Here is a 21,426-nt window from a genome sequence, read left to right on the forward strand (position 1 = left end):
TCTATGTTGGTTAGGTCGGGGTGTGATTTAAGGGTGGGTTATCTAGGTGAATTATATTTCTATGTTGGGCTAGTATGGTTCCCAATCAGAGGCAGCTGTTTATCGTTTCTCTGATTGGGGATCATATTTAGGTAGCCATTTTCCCATTGTGCTTTGTGGGATCTTGTCTATGTATAGTTGCCTGTGAGCATTATTATTTAGCTTCACGTTTCGTTTGTTCGTTTTGTTGGTTGAAGTTTTCTATTCCATAATAAAGGATGGAAACATACCACGCTGCATCTTGGTCTACTCCTTATGACGAACGTGACATCAATAATAGTGGGTGTCAGGATTTGATGTGGCAGTTATTGTTGTAATGTTTGTCCTCCATGAGACACCATAGGAACAAAGCCAGTATCACTTCCTCAAAATAAAATAACTCAAGAAATCTGTAATACATTTTTCATTTTTGCAGAGGTTTAAGTTTTACATCAATTTCACATCAGCTAACGTGTTTGGTCCAGTATTTCGCAAGTAAAGAATGTTGTCCTATGTAAAAATAAAATAAAATAAAAATCTGATCCGCTGCACTGTTGGCAACTGTCTGCTGTTTGTGTTTATGTAGTAGGATTGGATAGAGCGCAAACACCCCAGCTGTGTATCCGTGTTAGTTGGCAAGTGAGCATAGTCTAAATCAAAACCCAACCCTCAAGTAAGTCATGAAGAACTGACTTTAAAAAAAAAACTCAGTTTTGGACGACACTGACTTTATGACAAAAACTAATATCGATGTCACATAGGCTGTTTTCTGTCAGAGAAGTTGTTTATAGCCTTCTGATGTGCTTTAAGCAAAGGAATTAACTTTTTGTCCTGAATACAAAGAATTATGTTTGGGGCAAATCCAACACAAAACATCACTGAGTASAACTCTTCATATTTTCAAGCATGTTGGTGGCTGCATCATGTTATGGGTATGCTTGTCATCGMCAAGGACTAGGGAGTTCTTTTAGGATAAAAATAAATGCAATACAACTAAGCACAGGCAAAATCCTAGAGGAAAACCTGGTTCAGTCTGCTTTCCAACAGACACTGGGATATGAATTCCCCTTTCAGCAGGTCAATCATTCAAGGCCAAATCTACACTGGAGTGGCTTACCAAGATGACATTAAATGTTCCTGTGTGGCCTATTTACAGTTTTGACCCTTGTAGGTCTAAGCACTTATATKYCAATAACTACTAAGCTAACATAAGACATTGTTTTAAGATGGTCATAATATGTATCATTTAGCCATTTGATTCAGAATTTTAGGACCACTGTCTTGAACTCACTGAATTCTGAGATTCGCCAGTTCCGAGTTTCCAGTTGTTTCGAACGCGGCAGAAGTCATGCCAATTTTGAGTGTTTATCCTTTTAAAGCTTGGAAAAGAGACCCAGACTTGGACCACACACCCACTCCACTGAATAGCAAGCTAGTGATTGCTTTGCAATGCTTGCAGTTAGCCACTGATTCCATCCAAACCACTCATTGTTGAATTTGCGATTTCCAACTTGTTGTGTAACGTTATGTCCACTGGCCAATGAGCACCGATACATTTTATCTATGATTTCTCTTCATAATTTKTTTTCATATGACAAGGATTGAAAATTATTTGCCAGTAGATTGTCAACTTGATTCATTTGACTGCTAGCTTACTAGCTAAAATTTTGAAAGTATGATGTTGACACGATCTGTACAGTCAAAGCTACGGTACATATGTGATTTGACATAAGTTTATCTGTGGACAATGACCTTGAGCCTTCTTGGATGGGCACTTCTAATGTAACTATGGCAGCACTTAAGGGGCTTAAATTTTCAAGCACTACCCGTAGATTCTGTGGTGATGTAGTGTCCCCATGAATGACAGAACACTGAGCCAATCATGGRGCAAATAGAGAACATTACCAACCCCTACGCGCTGTATTTTCCACTGTCAAAACCTGTCATGATTCAGAGTGACTCAAGCCAGTATGGACTTGGCTGTTGCCTCATGCAGGAGGGCCAGCCTGTGGCATTCGCCTCTAGGGCACTCACCCAACAGAGCAGAACTATGCCCAGATAGAGAAGGAGTGCCTCAGCATTGTGTTTGCATGCCAACGCTTCCATCTCTACCTGTACGGGCGCGAAAATATTACCGCAGAGACAGATCACAAGCCCCTTATTGCTATATTCAGCAAGCCTCTTCTGAATGCCCCAAAACGACTACAGAGCATGCTACTGGCCTACAAAACTACAACATCAAGGTGGTGTATAAAGCCAGGGCCAGAGATGTATGTGAGTGACACGCTCAGCAGGGCTACTGCATCAGGCACTTACACACGCTCCATGCATGAACAACACGCAGTGTGCAGCTTACAAACAGAGCAAGTGGATGTTGAACACACAACCAGGCTGTCTACCTCAATGTTACGGACCAGCGCCTTATACAAATCAGACAGCACACAGACAGGGACGGACAACTCCAGGCATTGAGGTCTGTGATTCTGAGGGGCGGCCCGACTGCAAGGAATAAACTGCTTTAGCCTTCAGAGAATATTGGCCAGTCAAAGAGGAGCTCAGTGTTCAAAACGGAGTAATATTCAAGTGTCAGAGAGTCGTTATTCCCCGGTCTCTGCGCCTTGAGATGTTGGCGTGTGTGCACTCAAGTCACATAGGAGGTGAGGCCTGTTACAGACAAGCACGTGACACACTATTGGCCAGGAATGCAGAGTGAAATCAAAGACTATGTCAGTAAATGCACAATCTGCAATGAATATGCCAGTGAGCAACAGAGAGAGACAATGATGTCCCACGAGCTACCGATGCGCCCCTGGCAGATAGTAAGTCTAGATCTCTTCCAGCACAGTGGCAAAGACTTTCTGCTGGTAGTCGATCATTACTCAGACTTTTGGGAGGTTGACCTCCTCCTCGACCTCTCAGCAGAGACAATGATCAAACGCTGCAAGGCTCAGTTTGCCCGCTATGGCCAGCCAGATAGGGTAATTTCAGGCAATGGACCCCAATTCTCCGGAGTTGAGTTCCGAAAATTTGCTGCAGGATGGGAATTCGAACACATCACTTCATCACCACGACACCCAAAAGCTAATGGGAAGGCGGAGTCCGCAGTAAAAATCGCAAAGAACCTCTGCAAAAAGGCTCTGCGAGAGGGCAAAGATGTCTGGAAAAGCAATCCTGCAGTGGCGCAATACCCCGACAGAAGGCATGGGATAGCAGGCCCGGCCCAGCGCCTCATGGCACGGCGCTTAAAAGCAGCTCTGCCAGTAGCCAGCACTCTCCTGGAGCCATGTGTAGTGACAGACGTGCTGGTGAAGCACGTCACAGAAGACAGGTCTCCAAGTTCATCTACGACAAATCAGCAAAAGACTTACCTGAGCTCAGGGTGGGTGAAACGGTGCGAATGAAGCCACTACCAGGGGACCGGACGGGCCTCTGGAGACTCGGATCCTGTGTACAGAAAGTGGCACCACGCTCCTACTTGGTCGAAGTGAATGGATCACTGTACCGTCGCAACAGGGTTGACCTTCGGATTTGCTGAGCCAGCACCTACTCAGAACCCTGATGGTCAAAGGGTCGCATGACAAAGACGGAACCCCAGCAATCACATGTGGGCCTGAGGCACTGGGCGAAGAGCAGGGGATCACAGGTCGGCCGCTCCCTCGCCCATCAATACTCCCCTTAGACAGTCAGGTGACACGCCTGTGCGGGAACCCGCAGTCCTCGCAGACAAGCCCCCTGTCTTTTCACGCTGCGGGCGTCTGTCCCAGCCACCAAAAATACTTAATCTGTAGGTTTCCCATCAGGGATTGTTGACAGACAGAGATAAAAGCGAAGAGAGTACAAAATGTGTTGTTGTTACCTGAGAGAGAAAAAAATAAAAAATACTAAACTGTTCCTGTTGGAAATTATTATTACTAGGTTTGTTTTGTTAGTGAATTGACACCTCCTGTCCTATTTTATTAAAGGGAAGATGTTATGGGTGTAAGATGCCATCTGTTGGTAAATGTTCATTACTGCAACTCGTGTGTTTTACCGGGGTGCTTGAGATACCCGGATGTATTGTGATTACTGAACAAGACTGGTTACTCGCATCAATGCCTGTCTCGTCATTTAACATTCAAACACTATTCCAGTGTCATGCACTTCATGGTTCACCAGCAGCCCCAAAGACCTAAGGAATACGTTACCAGCCAAACAAGCTTGTAAGATTTGAACTTAAACTTCCCCCCCTCATACTCATCATGAGGTTGAGCATTTTTTAATCTCGATCTCTGTATGTAAGTTTATACGCAATTATGTAAAATTATGGCTGGTTTTCCTTTTGTAGTCCAAGAATGTCTGTCGTCCCTGCCACATACGTCTCGTGTCTGAGCCGTTGAATTGCAACTCAACTTCATCTCTATACTGATGTTCAGCTTGTTTGATTGCGTTGTGGAGTGAATAACTACACTATTTATATTCTGGCATATTACCAGTCACCTTTGCCATGGTTAAATGAGGTGGTTCGCGCTTTTCAGTTTTTGCGCGAATGCTACCATCTATCCACAGTTTCTGGGAGGGTAGGTTTTATTAGTCACAGTGGGTACTCTGTTTATCTTATATGCTGTTGGCCTAGTTACCTTACCCCTACACACATCTACAGTGCATTCGGAAATTATTCAGACCTGTTGACTTTTTCCACATTGTGTTACATTACAGCATTTTTCTAAAATTCAATTCATTTGTTTCCTCATCAATCTACACACAATACACCATAACGGCAAAGCGAAAACAGGTTTAACATTTTTTGCAAATGTATACAAATGAAAAACACAAATACCTTATTTACATCATATTCAGACCCTTTGCTATGAGAATTGATATTGAGCTAAGGTGCATCCTGCTTCCATTGATCATCCTTGAGATGTTCCTACAACTGATTGAAGTCCGCCTGTATTAAATTCAATTGAGTGGACATGATTTGGAAAGGCACACACCAGGTCTATATAAGGTCCCACCGTTTGACAGTGCATATCAGAGAAGAAACCAAGCCATGAGGTTGAAGGAATTGTCCGTAGAGCTCCGAGACAGGATTGTGTCCAGGCACAGATCTGGGGAAGGGTAAAAAAAAATGTCTGCAGCATTGAAGGTCTCCAAGAACACAGTGGCCTCCATCATTCTTAAATGGAAGAAGATTGGAACCACCAAGACTCTTCCTAGAGCTGGCCAAACTGAGCAATCGGGGGAGAAGGGCCTTGATCAGGGGGGTGACCAAGAACCAGATGGTCACTCTGACAGAGCTCCAGAGTTCCTCTGTGGAGATGGGKGAACCTTCCAGAAGGTCAACCATCTCCGCAGCACTCCACCAATCAGGCCTTTGTGGTAGAGTGGCCAAACGGAAGCCACTTCTCAGTAATAGGCACATGACAGCCCGCTTGGAGTTTGGAGGAAACCTGGGACCATCCCTACGGTGAAGTATAGTGGTAGCACCATCATGCTGTGGGGATGTTTTTCAGCGGGAGGGACATGGAGACTAGTCAGGATTGAGGGAAAGATGAACGGAGTAAAGTACAGAGAGATCCTTGATGAAAATCTGCTCCAGAGCACTCAGGACCTCAGACTGGGGTGAAGATTTCACCTTCCAACAGGATAACAACCCCAAGTGCACAGCTAAGACAACGCAGGTGTGGCTTTGGGACAAGTCTGAATATCCTTGAGTGGCCCAGCAAGAGCCCGGACTTGACCCCGATCAAACATCTCTGGAGAGACCTGAAAATAGTTGTGCAGCGACGCTCCCCATCCAACCTGACAGAGCTTGAGAGAATCTGCAGAAAATAATGGGCGAAACTCCCCAAATACAGGTGTGCTAAGCTTGTAGCGTCATACCCAAGAAGACTCAAGGCTGTAATCGCTGCTAAAGGTGCTTCAACAAAGTACTAAGTAAAGGGTCTAAAAACTTATGTAAATGTGATTTTTCATTTTTTCATTGTTGGGATTTGAGTTTGCAAGAAAGGCATTTCACTGTACTTGTGCATGTGACATTAAAACTTTAAACTTAATTGGAGAGTTAATGTTTAGTGAAAAGTGTCCTTGTACAAATCAGGAGTCATACCAGCATATTTGATTCTTCTGAAATCCACCTTGTCACCTTCTGCAGTAGTCATTGTGTTTGTGGCGTACCTAAAACCTGAAACACAGCATCATCAAAATCAACATAATCAATATTCAGCTCAGTTGCCTTGGTTTTGCTTGGCTCAGTAATGTGTACATGGCTTGTATGTTCCACAATGCTGTGACATTGGCATAGGCACAAACTTATCCAAAGCGCTGGTAGACAGGAGTTTCAGATGTATTTGGAGGACATGAGTGAGGTCACACGACACAGCCTAGGCCACTCACAGTGGGATCCCTCTCCACCACCAGCACCCCGTCCAGAATCATCTTCTGCTTCAGCCAGTAGACGACGGACCAGCCCACCACGCCCCCTCCTACAATCACGATGTCCGTAGGAGCGGTTCTTCTCAAACGGTGTCCAGTCACTGCCAGGCGTGGCGTCCGCCGCGTTCACCCTGAACGCTTTGCACTGGTTCTCTAGATCTGTGTTGAGAGATAGGAGGTTGTTATTGTTATTTCTATTAGGACATAAGGCACTTCGTTGAAGAAAAGCCTTTGATGTGTCATTCTAGTTATAACTAAGAAAACTACTCAGTTCTTCTCATATCGACTGCAGAGGGACTTGATGATAATACATGGCATTCACACCAACTACAAGAAGAATTTCAACATATGATATTTTTACCTTTCGTTTTATATTTCAAATCAACTGAAATGATGTATGGGATTCATTTCAACATGTCAACAAAAAGTATTACAGCAAACAGCACTAAATGTCAACAATCAAAATGCATGTAGTAGTTTATCATCATTTACAATATATGAATATGAAATGTAATGAACATTTCTTTGGTAAATTAGCTAACTGGCTAATTAGGACATGGCCCATTCATAGACGCTAACTACCTTTAGCACCTATTGAGATAGTATCTTCTTCCTGGGGGACTTTTGTTTAGCCCTTACACTCGTGGAAATTGGCCTATATGTACAGGGCCAAATTTAAATGTTTCTAACAGAAGAACTATAAAAAAAAGCATATGCCTGACCATGGCACCATTTGAAAGAGAACACTTTGGAGATTAGGGGGAAATTATCAGACCAGAAGGTGAGTACACAACAGTTCCCCTGAAAAGACTGAATCCAAACATTTCCACTGTTGATTTTATGTGCATTTGACATTTCCTGTACTTTTCACAGCATTTGTCAAAAACTAAATGTAAAAAATACTCTGGATACATTCAGTAACAAAGTAAGAATATTAATTACATTTTAGCGTAGGTGCAAGATAAGAAATAAGGATTACAAGGGTTTGAGTGACGTCTAACTTGTGTCTCCAAGTGGCCACACACTTCTCCAAACMGTGTACATTTCCTAAGTAATGCCAATGCACTTTTATGACTCAAGGAAAGACCCTTCAACTATAAAGGTGTTTTTTTTTAGCTCTCCTAGCTTTGCCATTGAGGAAATGAAGTAAGCACACTTGTAATTGTTTTGTTTGGCACACWGCCCTACGTCCCACGTCACACAATTACTGTAGTTGTTTACGCAATCCAAAAACGTTCCATTATAAATCGCAATCTGGGTCAGGTCGGCATCATTTGAATGCTTATTCTATTGCCAACATGACTAACTAAGTTATAAATTCCGATCTCACAGTGTTAGTCTTTCAAAAGGCACTATAGACAAACCGATTATAACTTTAATGCGCATAGAATGGTGTCATGGGAGCGTTCAAGTGCCTGTTCCGCAGCTAATTTTCTTCACAATACAACACACATAGGCTGATTCTGTTCAGGACATGTCATCCTTGTAAAGGTGTCCGAATGCTTCCCAGCCGAAACAGTTCGGGGCAGTTTGTGCATATATTATACCGACGACATTTTGTGACGTTTTTGTTAATTTTGGTATTCGGCAAGGTATTTTTAGGTTGTTAGTGCACACTACATTTTTTCTCGAGCCAAGCCGAAGTCGGAAGCCAAAGTCTACGCCTCTTTGTCAGTGATTGGTCAACAGTAGGGATTCTTCAATTAAGTGTTTGTTGTCATTCAACAAACACTACTCAGAGATATGGAACAAGAACTAATTTTCACTAGGGATGACAAAAATTAATTGCTGTGTCTCAGGAGGAAAAATGACATGAGTACACAACAGTATATCGTATAGAAATTCTTTAAATCATTCTTTGTATGGGAACTAGCATAAAATATATAGATAATTTAGCAAATTTTCGCCCTAATTATTTATTTACAAAGTATACCGGACGTGACTTTTATTCTGAAGGAATAAAATAAAAAATCCGTGACCCGGAAGTACTTATTTATTCTTGCCTGCTTCACAGCGGTTTGAACAACAATAACAACCATTCGAAGGAAACGACAGAGGAAGGTAAGGAATGTTTTCTCAATGCCTTTTCGAAAGAGATGTGGTCCAATTGTACGATTATTATTGTTATGCACCATTGATTGAGGTGCAATATATGCCCTAAGTACATAAGCATTTCTTTACCCGTCCAAGTAGCTACTGTTTTGGGAACATGATTCTCAATTTTAAAAAATGGTGGTCGCACAGTATCAAAAAACAACCAACCAGTACAGAATACAAAAACGGATACATTATGCCATTGTTTATAGCAATGTAACAATGATGTCGCATTGCCCATCCATATAATACTTGTTCTATCGTAGATTGCCTTCTACCCTGAAGAGGCTATAATATGGACACACCTGGTGCCCATATTTACAAATAGATGACGTTTGTTGCACAGCGATATGTACATTGTTACGTCATGCCAATAAAGCAAATTGAATTGAGAGTCGAGTGGAGACGAACAGATTCGGTTCAGTCAGTCTTGATGATGAGCCCTTTCCAGTGATCTAGTTTATGGCCGTGTTCGGATTAAAGCGACTGCCAACTGACTGATCTATTATTATCAATTATACTTACACATTGACTTTAAAATCATGGTTCACAGTTACCAAGCTATCCACAACTCTGGAACCAAGTAAATGTCTGAACTCATCCTACCCCATGGGCACCCCACACGCACCCTTTGCCACTCCATCTACCTTCAGCAGGCCAACAGCAGTCTAAAAACTATGGGCGACAGGGATTTAGGTTGTGCTGCTCCTCGGCTGTGGAACACACTTTCAGTCACTGTCAGGGCCAGGGTTGCCATGTCAAGCTAAAATGTGAAGKCCAATGACCCCTGAACCTGCCCACAAGGCCTGAAAACTAGCCCAGTTTTTTTGTTGCAGCAAGAGAGTTGCCACATTTACCCATGAAACCCCTTTTCCATAAAGTTATCGTGTGCATTTAGGGTATATTGACGTCATTTTTAAGAAGGTAGGCAAAGAAGCTAAATTTGTTTTTTCATTAAAATAATAATTCTTGCTAGTTTAAGAATATGCCACAGGATAAAATATAATTTGTCCTCATTAAACTTGCCAGATCATTTRCCATCAAATGTAGCCAATCATTTAATGTCATTTTCATTGTGGACTTTTCCCCCATAACAGAAGCATGCGAGCGAGTTCCTTTARTTCCATTTCAAATGTCCACTCTCGCAGTGCTCCAGACCCTGGAACTGAGCATGAGTAAAACCCCTTTGATTGATATGGTAATCCATAAGAATAGTCAACATTAGAATGAAGTTTACTTTAAACCTCCTCTGAGCGAATTCATCTAAAGAGCTCTAGTGCGCCTAAAGTCCTCATCGAATGCTTTGTCCCCGTTATATTAGTTCTAGCAGTTCTAGCGCATMAATATGTTTTATGGAAAGAGGGTGTCTCCATAATGACCAATCTAAATAGCCTACCTACAACTGGTAAAAAGTCTCCGTGACTCAGTTGCCTCTGCTGCAGCAATCTCTCAACCAGTGTTCTCAATGCAACACACCCCTCAACCCTCCCCAACATTCACTAACTCAGTAACAGCCTACTCGCTGCCTGATAGTCAGCAGCAGGTCACAATGAAATATATATCTAAGAGAAATGCCATGGTGGCTTCGGTGCAATTTAGAAGTAGTCCAAAAACCTGCCACCTGCGACCAATACATTTTCACCTGCGACATCGTTCTGAAAGTAGCCAAATTTTTCAGGAAAAGTGCGAACATGGCAACCCTGGTCAGGCTGCAGAGTCTCTGGTCTTGTTTAATCCTTATTAAGGCACAGCTAAAGACTGAGCTGTTCAGTAAAGCTTTCAAGGGCCTATGTCAATTCTGTTCTCCTGTCCATCAGATCTGACGACAGCTTTGATTGTTGTCTGCTTAAGATGTTTTGTGTTTTGGATAGTTTTTTAAATTATTTTTATAAAATGTTTTATTTTCTTCAGCACCTTGGGTGTATGAAAGTGCTTTACAAATTAAATGAATTATTATTATTATCTACAAATCACCTTTCATCATAAATATCGACTCATTATTATTTGTAGGTCAGTCGGTCACAATTTACCCATGATACATTGCGGTTTTGATCCTCTCGAACATAGCCTATGCTTGTGTGGCCCACGGTTCCGGTATAGAATCACGTTTTCGACTGCTCATACAGTTCTGCTTCAGTYCTGCAGTTTAAATGACGCCCGAACCAGAAAGACAATTTCCATTGACGGACACATAGACATTTTAAAATCTGACTTCTCTAAGACTCTTAAGTCGTCACCTTTTGTGCGCAAAACATGAATTGAATTATTCAAATGATTGTAGCAGAGATCCCAAAAAATGTTCATCACTCACAGCCAAAGATATTAACATTTTATATTAATCCAATGTCTGCCATGTTTTTGGATGACATAATGATGTCGTCGCTGCTCGTGCTGCTCCCTGTGCGCCCGGTCCGTGCTATCCGGGATCCTTTGCACATCCCTACACCATTTAAGTTAAAATGTAAAATAGTTAAGGTTCGGTTAGGGTTATAGAAACTTAATCGAGAATTAGAAATTTGTCTGCCGAAGTTGGGAATTGTGAGTGTTCAGATACATTCCGTTTTATGAGTAATTGTTTTTTAATGAAAATGTAACGTAGTTGTACTTTTTCAGCTCCATCTAATGGTTGTGTCAGGGACAACAGTTGTTGACAACTGTAGCATTGCAGCTAAGCCTACAATCTTTTGATTCCTCATCAATCCATGTGGATTTAACAGTTTTTACAGTCATTTTCTTAATGGCTGCATGCTTATTAGTAACTGGAATAAGCAATTTCACAAATGTGTCAAGTGCTGCATCTGGTTGCTCCTCATTATTATTAAAAATCACTACAATAAATGTGCTTTAGCCGTCAGCCTGGCCTGATATTGGCTACACTGTCTAGCTACTTTCCTTATTACGGGAGCGAAGGATACTGAGCACCGTGTTGTTTTGTTGCCGGTGTGGTGAAACCCATGATTTGTCAGTACAGATGGTTTGTTTGTCTATCAACAATGACAAGTCACCTTGGTCTGATAACTTGGATGGAAAATTACTGAGGATGACAGCATACGATATTGCCACTCCTATTTGCCATTTCTTCAATCTAGGCCTACAAGATGGAAAATTACTGAGGATGACAGGCCCTCAGGCCTGAAGGGAAGCAAAAGTAATTCCGCTACCCAGGAATAGCAAAGTACCCTTTACTGACTCAAATAGCCAGCCAATCAGCCTGTTACCAACCCTTAGATACAATTCAATTTCACAGTTAACCCTTTTAACAACAGATTTTCACCACGCTTATAGGGAAGGGCATTCAAAATGTACGGCACTTACACAAATGACTGATGATTGGCTGACAGAAATTGATAATACAAATATTGTGGGAGCTGTTTTGTTAGACTTCAGTGCAGCTTTACATCCCCTGTTATATTGTAGATRGAAAGTTACTTGTCTAACATAACACAGTGGGTGTTCTTTATTGGAAGCCTCTCCAACACAATCCAGGTGGACAGGCATTCCCCAGGGCAGCTTTCTAGGGCCCTTACTTTTTAAATATTTTTACTAATGATCTGGCTCTGAGTAAAGCCTGTGTGCCTATGTATTAGAGGTCAACAGATTATGATTTTTCAACATCGATTATTTTTATATATATATAAAAAATAATCGACGTTGAAAAATCATAATCTGTTGACCTCTAATACATATATATATATATATATATATATTTGTAATAATGACAATTACAACAATACTGAATTAACACTTATTTTAACTTAATATAAAACATAAATGAAAATCAATTTAGTCTCAAATAAAAAATGAAACATGTTCAATTTGGTTTAAATAATGCATAAACACAGCATTGGAGAAGAAAGTAAAAGAGCAATATGTGCCATGTAAAAAAGCTAACGTTTAAGTTCCTTGCTCAGAACATGAGAACATATGAAAGCTGGTGGTTCCTTTTAACATGAGTCTTCAAAATTCCCAGTTAAGAAGTTTTAGGTTGTAGTTATTATAGGACTATTTCTCTCTATATGATTTGTATTTCATATACCTTTGACTATTGGATGTTCTTATAGGCACTATAGTATTGCCAGCCTAATCTCGGGAGTTGATAGGCTTGAAGTCATAAACAGCGCTTTGSTTCAAGCATTGTGAAGAGCTGCTGGCAAATGCAGGAAAGTGCTGTTTGAATGAATGCTTACGAGCCTGCTGCTGCCTACCACCTCTCAGTCAGACTGCTCTATGAAATATAAAATCATAGACTAAATTATAATATAATAAACACAGAAATACCAGCCGTAGGTCATTAATATGGTCAAATCCGGAAACTATAATTTCGAAAACAAAACGTTTATTCTTTAAGTGAAATACGGAACCGTTCCGTATTTTATCGAACGGTGGCATCCATAACTAAATATACTTGTGTATTGATTTTAAGAAAGGCATTGATGTTTATGGTTAGGTACATTGGTGCAACGACAGTGCTTTTTTCGCGAATGCGCTTGTTAAATCATCACCCGTTTGGTGAAGTAGGCTGTGATTCGATGATAAATTAACAGGCACCGCATTGATTATTTGCAACCAGGACAGCTAGTTAAACTAGTAACATCYTCAACCATGTGTAGTTAACTAGTGATTATGTGAAGATTGATTGCTTTTTATAAGATAAGTTTAATGCTAGCTAGCAACTTACCTTGGTTCCTTGCTGCACTCGCGTAACAGGTGGTCAGCCTGCCACTCAGTCTCCTCGTGGAGTGCAATGTAATCGGCCATAATCGCCGTCCAAAAATGCATATTACCGATTGTTATGAAAACTTGAAATCGGCCCTAATTAATCGGCCATGCCGATTTAATTGGTCGACCTCTACTATGTATGCTGATGACTCAACACTATACACGTCAGCTACCACAACAAGTGAAATCACTGTAACACTTAACAAAGAGCTGCAGTCCGTTTCAGAATGGGTGGCAAAAAAATAAGTTAGTCCTGAATATTTCAAAACATAAAAGCATTGTATTTGGGACAAATCATTCACCAAACCCTAAACCTCAACTAAAGTATTGTAATGAATAATGTGGAAATTGAGCAAGTTGCAATATGGTCAAAACATATTGATGCAACAGTAACTAAAGATGTGGAGAGGTCTGTCTATAATAAAGAAATGCTCTGCCTTCTTAAAAACACTATCAACAAGGCAGGTCCTACAGGTCCTAGTTTTGTCGCACCTGGACCTGGACTACTGTGCAGTCGTGTGGTCAGGTACCACAAAGAGGGACTTAGGAACATTTAGATTAGCCCCGAACAGGGCAGCACGGCTGGCCCTTAAATGTTCACAGAGAATATGCATGTCAATTTCTCCTGGCTCAAAGTAGAGGAGTGATTGACTTCATCACTACTTGTATTTGTGAGAAGGGCTGACGTATTGAAATGTTTTATTTAAAAAAAAATAAGTACCTTTATTTAACTAGGCAAGCCAGTTAAGAACAATTTCTTATTTACAATGATGCCTTACTGAAGAACAGTGGTTTTACTGCCTTGTTCAGGGGTAGAATGACACATTTTTACCTTGTCAGCTCGGGGATTTGATCCAGCAACCTTTCGGTTACTGGCCCAACGCTCTAACCACTAGGCTACCTGCTGCTATTTTATTAGCTACCTGAATGCACCCAGCTGTCTGTTTGAACTACTAGTGTACAGCTCAGACACCCATGCATACACAAGACATGCCACCAGAGGTCTCTTCACATTCCCCAAGTCCAGAACAGACTATGGGAGGCGCACAGTACTACAGGCAGGGCTTCTTCCGTAAAGTACTTGCGGCTTGGCAACTGATATTTGTGGTCAACTGTACCTAGCAGCTTTTTAAAGCCTGGCTTTTGTACTGTAAAGATTGGGACCATATCTTTCACTATGTAATAGGTCACTGCATCTGTTATCTCCTTCCACCTCAAACTTTTCTTGTCATAAGGGATTACGTTTGAAAAGGATGCGGCTATGGTAGCTTGTCTTTTAGCAGACGTTTTGGGAATCGGGCGACTGGAATCGGCATTGCGTAGTCTCACGCGTTCCTCCCATTCCACCGCGTGTTTCAGTTGCAGGTGATGGAAGAGGTTGGTTGTGCTGCTGCTTTTCGTAGCAATTGTCTTTCGACACATTTTGCACAGGACATTCGTTTGCTGAACATCAGACCTCGTAAACCCGAACCACTTCCATATTACTGAAAAAAGATTGCTGCCCTTTTTGGGGATGATTTCATCCTCACGAGAGGCTGAGCTGGCTTCCTCACTTTCCTTTTTGGTGGAACTCTTACCGCCGCTACACTTCTCCGCCGTGGTTATAATTTGTGAAAGGCTGTCTAGGGTTGTGATTGGTGGATTGTCACGCCCTGGCCATAGAGAGGCTTTTATTCTCTATTTTGGGTAGGCCAGGGTGTGACTAGGGTGGGCATTCTAGTTTCTTTATTTCTATGTTTTCTATTTCTTTGTGTTTGGCCAGGTGTGGTTCTCAATCAGAGGCAGCTGTCTATCGTTGTCTCTGATTGAGAATCATACTTAGGTAGCCTTTTTCCCACCTGGGTTTGTGGGTAGTTTTCTGTTTAGTTTGGTTACCTTACAGAACTGTTTGTTTGTCTCTTGGTTATTTTTGTTCGTAGTGTTCTGAGTTAAATAAAAAATCATGAACACGTACCACGCTGCGCTTTGGTCCACTCCTCATTCTTCATCAGACGAGCGTTACATGGACAACACGTGCACAGAGGTTATCATGCAATTGGGACATGATTTGACATTGGGCTGACAGAGAAGAGACAGTGAGATGCTGCATTTGTAAAACGTTACAACATTATAACAGAACCTCGATTCTTGCGATACAGGCATTTTCCATATCGCGCAAAAAATATAAACTTGAATATAAGGAAAAAAACTTGATATATTGCCCGGCCCTGGTCAGCATGATACAGTGGAGTGTGAAAAGGGTATTGTGAGTTCAGATGGGTCCAGGCCAGAGAATCAGTTTGCAGACAGACAGAACTTAACCCAACCAGATAGTGAAACCGATCAGTCTGATAATTTAGGAAGCACTGTAAGAATCAGACCTCTGTGTCCTTACAGCAGAGGTGACAGCTCTCTTTCTCCAGACCTGGAGAGCCACTGAGTATGCACACTTTTCTTCCAGCCCAGAAGAAACACACCAGGCCCTGATTCAACTAATTGTGGTTCAGAGTCAGACTGAAGACCATGATTCGTTGTTCATTTGACATTGAAACAGTGCTGGGCTGTCACTAAAGCCTACGCATCCAGTAGCACTCCATGACAGTTGGAGTTGGAGAGAGTGCATGGGCTTTTCTTTTGCCACACCAAATAGACTTGGGCAAACTTTATGCAGGTCAAGTGAAATCAAACGAGTCGAACAGGATATGTTGAAGAACATTAGAGTAGAGTGAATCGTTGTTACTTCATTGAAATAGGTAATTCTATTAAATGGTTGCTTAATTGAGATCATGTCACAATGTGGAAGGATAATTGGGTCACTCTTTTAGCTCATGTAACACAGGCCCTCTTTTTCGTTCTCGTCCAGCTGGCCTGAGAGAGAGAGAGAGAGACAGCACCTCCTCACCACACTACAGCACAGGGCTGGCTGTCTGTGGTCCACACCAACTTTGACCCCTAGAGTGGCCATATTTTTAAGTCTCCGCTAACCTCAAATCAATGTGTTGTAGCATGAACAAAATTTGGCTTGTTAGCATGTAGGCTAGTAGCAGACAAGTCGGCAGAAAAGACATGTAACTAAAGCTATGTGCTTTAACATATTTACAAATCATTTGTAGATTGGAAATGGACCGCAAGAAGCCCAAACAAATATATTTGACAAGAAACATATTATTTCAAACCTAGCTTWCGTTTGTATACGATCACATATCTCTCTGTTATGCATGGCAGTACTTTGGGGAAAAAAATATATAGCCAATATACCCTATTTTATTGTGTTACTATTTCTTATTTAGCACATTTTTTGTACTTTCTAACTCTGTGTTGTTGGGAAAGGGCTCGTAAGTAAGCATTTCACAGTAAAGTCTACACATATCAGATTTTATTTGTCAAATGCACCGAATACAACAGGACTAGTGAACACTTTACAGTGAAATGCTTACTTACACGCTCTTAACCAACAATGCTGTTTTAAGAAGAATAAGTGTTAAGTATAAAATGGATAAGTAACAAATAATTAAAGAGCAGAAGTAAAATAACATTAACGAGGCAATATACAGGGGGTACCGGAACAGAGTCAATGTGCYGGGGCACCAGTTAGTCGAGGTAATTGAGGTATTATGTACATGTAGGTAGAGTTAAAGTGACTATGCATAGATAATAAACAGAGAGTAGCAGCATTGTAAAATGATTGGGGGGGGCAATGCAAATAGTCTGGGTAGCAATTTTATTAGCTGTTCAGGAGTGTTATGCTGTTAAGAAGCCTTTTGGACCTCGACTTGGTGCTCCGGTACCGCTTGCCGTGTGGAAGTAGAGAGAACAGTCTATGACTAGGGTGGCTGGAGGCCTTCCTCTGACACTGCCTGGTATAAAGGTCCTGGATGGCAGGAAGCTTGGCTCCAGTGATGTACTGGGCTGTACGCACTACCATCTGTAGTGGTTTCTGGGATAATGGTGCTGATGTGAGCCATGACCAGCCTTTCAAAGCACTTCATGGCTACAGACGTGAGTGATACGGGTCTGTAGTCATTCAGGCAGGTTACCTTAGTGTTCTTGGACACAGGGACTATGGTGGTCTGGTATTACAGACTCAGTCAGGGACGGGTTGAAAATGTCAGTAAATACACTTGCCAGTTGGTCACGCATGCTTGGAGTACACGTCCTGGTAATCTGTCTGGCCCAGCAGTCTTGTGAATGTTGACCTGTTTAAAGGTCTTACTCACATTGGCAACGGAGAGCGTGATCACTTAGTCGTTCGGAACTGCTGATGCTCTCATGCATGTTTCAGTGTTGCTTGCCTCGAAGCAATTTTGCTRGTCTGGTATGCTCATGTCACTGGGCAGCTTGCGGCTGTGCTTCCCTTTGTAGTCTGTAATAGTTTGCAAGSCKTTCCACATCCAACGAGCGTCAAAGCCGATATAATAGGATTCAATCTTAGTCCWGTATTGACGCTTTGCCTGTTTGATGGTTCATCGAAGGGCATAGCAGGATTTCTTATAACCTTCCGGGTTAGAGTACRGCTCCTTGAATGCGGCAGCTCTTTAGCTCAGTGCGGATGTTGCCTGTAATCTATGGCTTCTGGTTGGGGTATGTACGTACAGTCACTATGGGGGCGATGTCATCAATGCACTTATTGATGAAGCCAGTGACTGATGTGGTGTACTCCTCAATGCCATTGGGAGAATSCCAGAATATATTCCAGTCTGTGCTAGCAAAACAGRCCTGTASCTTAGCATGAGCTTCATCTGACCACTTTTTTATTTTTCCTGTTTTTATACACCTGTTGTATTCGGAGCATGTGACAAATACTATTTGATTTGAAGTATGTCTTCCATTAATTTCTCTCTCGCTCTCTCATCAGACAGCTGGGTCCATGGAGTCCTCTGATGAAGAGGCGCTGCGCACCTTCGTCCAGGTGGTCAGTGAGAAGTACAACCCAGAGAATTTCCCATACTGCCGTGGGAACGGCATGGGCGTCGTAGTGCTTTCCAGTCCACAGGGGTCGCCCATTAAAGGTGAGAGGTCAAGGCGTTATATCTTATGCTGCCTTCAAATGCTCATCAGAAGTGGGAATTACGAGGTTCCGATTGGGCAACAACCACTTGACGGCCCTCCCAAGTTGGATTTCCGAGTGGGAATGTTGGAGATAATTTTACCTGAGTTGTTGACYTATTGTCACTGACCTTTCAGCTTTTCAATTAAAAGGTGATGAAGCAAATACATTTTTGACATTGTCAAACTTGTCAATYTGGATAATGTAGCTAGTTTGACTCTATTGTCAACGTTAAGTAAGCTAATTAACTTTATCATTAGCAACGTTAGCTAGCTCATCTARATAGATTTAATCTCATTGGATGAGGAATTATTCCGACACAATCATGTCGAATTTACTACTTCATAACTGGGAGGTTTCCCAGTTCCAACGACCATTTGAAGGCAGTGATTGAGTAATAACTTRGTGGTTAGGTGGCCTATGCATCTTTTCTTTCTTGCATTTGTTTCGCTCCCTGCTAAACTGTGTTGGTGCATTGAAGATGATTTATAGGCTGATGAACATGTCTGAAAAAGTTGWTATTCCTCAAAGCAGAAGAGTCAAGGGCCACACTACAACCTACTTACCTCTTAATTATGTTTTTCTGAGAAAAAAGGTAAGAACTATATGTAGGCCTACTCAAATGCAATTTACAAGGTAATCACACAAGTTATCATCTTCTAGTTACCCAGGAATACTGCATGTAGGCCTACTTGTATCCCTTATATGTGGTATTCACACACATGAGTCATTCACTCATGCCTTCGCTTATCCCCAAGGACACTGCCTATGTAGTGATGTAAATGAGTAATAACAATAAGTGATACCAGGCTTWTGTCCATCATGTATTGGGAATGTGATTCAATAAAGAACAATTATTCACTAGAAAGATTGTTGTCTCCCTCCAGATCGTCTGAATCTGCCGAGTGTGCTGGTCCTGGACGGCTGTGGCATCAGTAAAGCTGGGGACGAAGCTGAGGTGGCCACCTTTTGTGCCCATGTGGTGGAGCTGGACCTGTCCCACAACCAGCTACAAGACTGGGGGGAGGTGGGTACTGTAGTTCTCCTCATCCTCCTCAGCCTGGTTGTCATGTTATGCACTATTCATTTATCAGCAGCTAGCTATTAGCAGGAAGGCTGGCACTACAGAGTGTTTTGCCTTATTTTCTACACATCTAGGGTGTTGTTTTTTTAAAGTCCAATAGCTGGTTATTTTGTCATGTCCAGCATCTCCTGGCTAGCATGAAATAATCATGTAACAATGCTAAAAGAAACGGACTGTATCCACTAGCGGCTACCTACCACGTCGCCCAGAGACATCATTCAACAAACAAATTCAACAAACAAGACCTTCATCTGTCAGTCAGTTCCAATTGCGCCAATCTATCTTTGGGTTGCCAGATATGCAGCATTGTGTATACTATCTACAATTGGGTTGCCAGTACAGTCAGTAAGTGTGATGGCTCCAATCTGTTTTTTTGGGTTGCGAGATCTGCACGATTGTGTCTAACATCCCCAACCTGGACTTCCTTAACCTGAGTATGAACCCTCTGAGTGGGATTGAGCTGGAGCCAGGCCTGGCTGAGGTGTTCTTCCGAGTCCGCCGCCTGGTTCTCATCAACACCCGTGTCACTTGGGACACGGTACACACACTCACACGCCAGACCCCTGAGTAAGTCATGACAGACACTGGACTGCGAATCACATGGCACGTGAATAGATGAATGTGTGTGTTTTGTATTTCAATATTTAGCTATTTGTATTTGTCTATGTGTTTTGTGTGTTTTTGCCATTATACCTTTGACCTTCTCAAGTTCAGGCTTGTCCAGGCATGTATTATATTTATTTGTATCCATATTTAACATGTATTTCAACGCCGTATACAGGGAGGTGCGTAGTCCATTTTGGGTTTAAGGCATGTATTATATTTCCGTGTATCATGTTCAGGGCATGTTCAGGTATGTCCTGGATACTGTAGTTCCATGTATCTCGTAACTCTGGGGATCAGCTTCCCTTTCCCCAATCCTAACCTTAACCATTATTGTGGAAAATGTGAAATGGACCAAAGATCAGCATCTAGGGGCAACTTCACCCTACTCATATCTCATACTTTGTATTTCGATTCCATTTACACATGGCTACCTCTTTTTGATGCTTATACTATCGCCCCCTGTAGGTTAGAGGAGCTCTTCCTTTGTCTGAACGAGTACGACCAAGTGGCCGAATCCCCGGTTCCCTGCCCCTCCCTGCGCCTGCTTCAGATCACAGACAACCAGCTACAGGAGTGGGACGAGGTGCGTAAGTTTGGGCCCATGTACCCGGGCCTGCAAAACCTGGTGTTGTCCAACAACAAACTGGGCTCTGTGGAGGAGGACACACCTCAGGACACACTGCAGCGCCTGTTTCCTAACCTGCGCAGCATCAACCTCAACAACTCAGGTATGCGAAGGGAGGGTCACGCATGCGCACACATACACAAGTATGCTCATACAGCATGATCACATGCACACGTGCGTAGCATGAAGATACACCTACGCAAACATACTCGTACACAGCATGATGATTCGCACACACACACACACACACACACACACACAGCATGAGCATACAGACAAATATCCCTCTTTCCTCTACCCAATTATACTCTTTCCATTCACTATTTCTTCCCATTTGTCTGGTTCTTACTACTCCTCTGCTTCTGTACCTCTCTCTTTCCCCTCTGCCCGGACAGGGAACCCTTTAAAAATCAGTAGGTCTAGTTAGAAGGGCTCAAGTTCTTTTACATTCCAATGTATTTTAAATGTACATTTGGCATTTCAAGTCTTTTTTTTATGTACACACACCTCAGAAAAGAGCCCTCTATGAGCCGTCTGATGTGAAAATAGATGTATTGTACTACTTCCGTACACCATATTCAATACTGTATCCTGGGATTCCATAGAGAATGAGTACTGATATTTTCCAAATCCTAACGTTTGTGTGTGTGTGTTAAAGGGCTGAACCGATGGGAGGACATAGAAAGGCTGAATTTCTTCCCTAAGCTGGAGGAGGTGAGGCTGATGGGGCTTCCCTTACTGCAGCCCTACACAAACAAAGAGAGACGCAGCCTCACCGTGGCACAGTGAGTACACACACACATTTTAGTCATTTAGCAGACGCTCTTGTCCAAAGTGACA

The 21,426-nt window shown here is 42.2% G+C and overlaps 1 protein-coding gene across 1 annotated transcript in view; it reads left to right on the forward strand.

The window, feature by feature from the left end:
- The first annotated feature begins 7,687 nt into the window (after positions 1–7,687).
- The window catches only part of LOC111980406 (alpha-tectorin-like), a 71,215-nt gene continuing 57,476 nt past the window's right edge, over positions 7,688–21,426 (forward strand). Inside the window, 6 exon segments of the mRNA XM_070449727.1 lie at positions 7,688–8,493; positions 18,080–18,233; positions 19,159–19,298; positions 19,741–19,922; positions 20,427–20,689; positions 21,245–21,371. Of these exon segments, the coding sequence (XP_070305828.1) occupies positions 18,092–18,233; positions 19,159–19,298; positions 19,741–19,922; positions 20,427–20,689; positions 21,245–21,371 (854 nt within the window). The 5' untranslated portion in view covers positions 7,688–8,493; positions 18,080–18,091.

The sequence above is a fragment of the Salvelinus sp. IW2-2015 genome, linkage group LG20, assembly GCF_002910315.2.
Source record: "Salvelinus sp. IW2-2015 linkage group LG20, ASM291031v2, whole genome shotgun sequence".
Lineage (NCBI taxonomy): Eukaryota > Metazoa > Chordata > Actinopteri > Salmoniformes > Salmonidae > Salvelinus > Salvelinus sp. IW2-2015.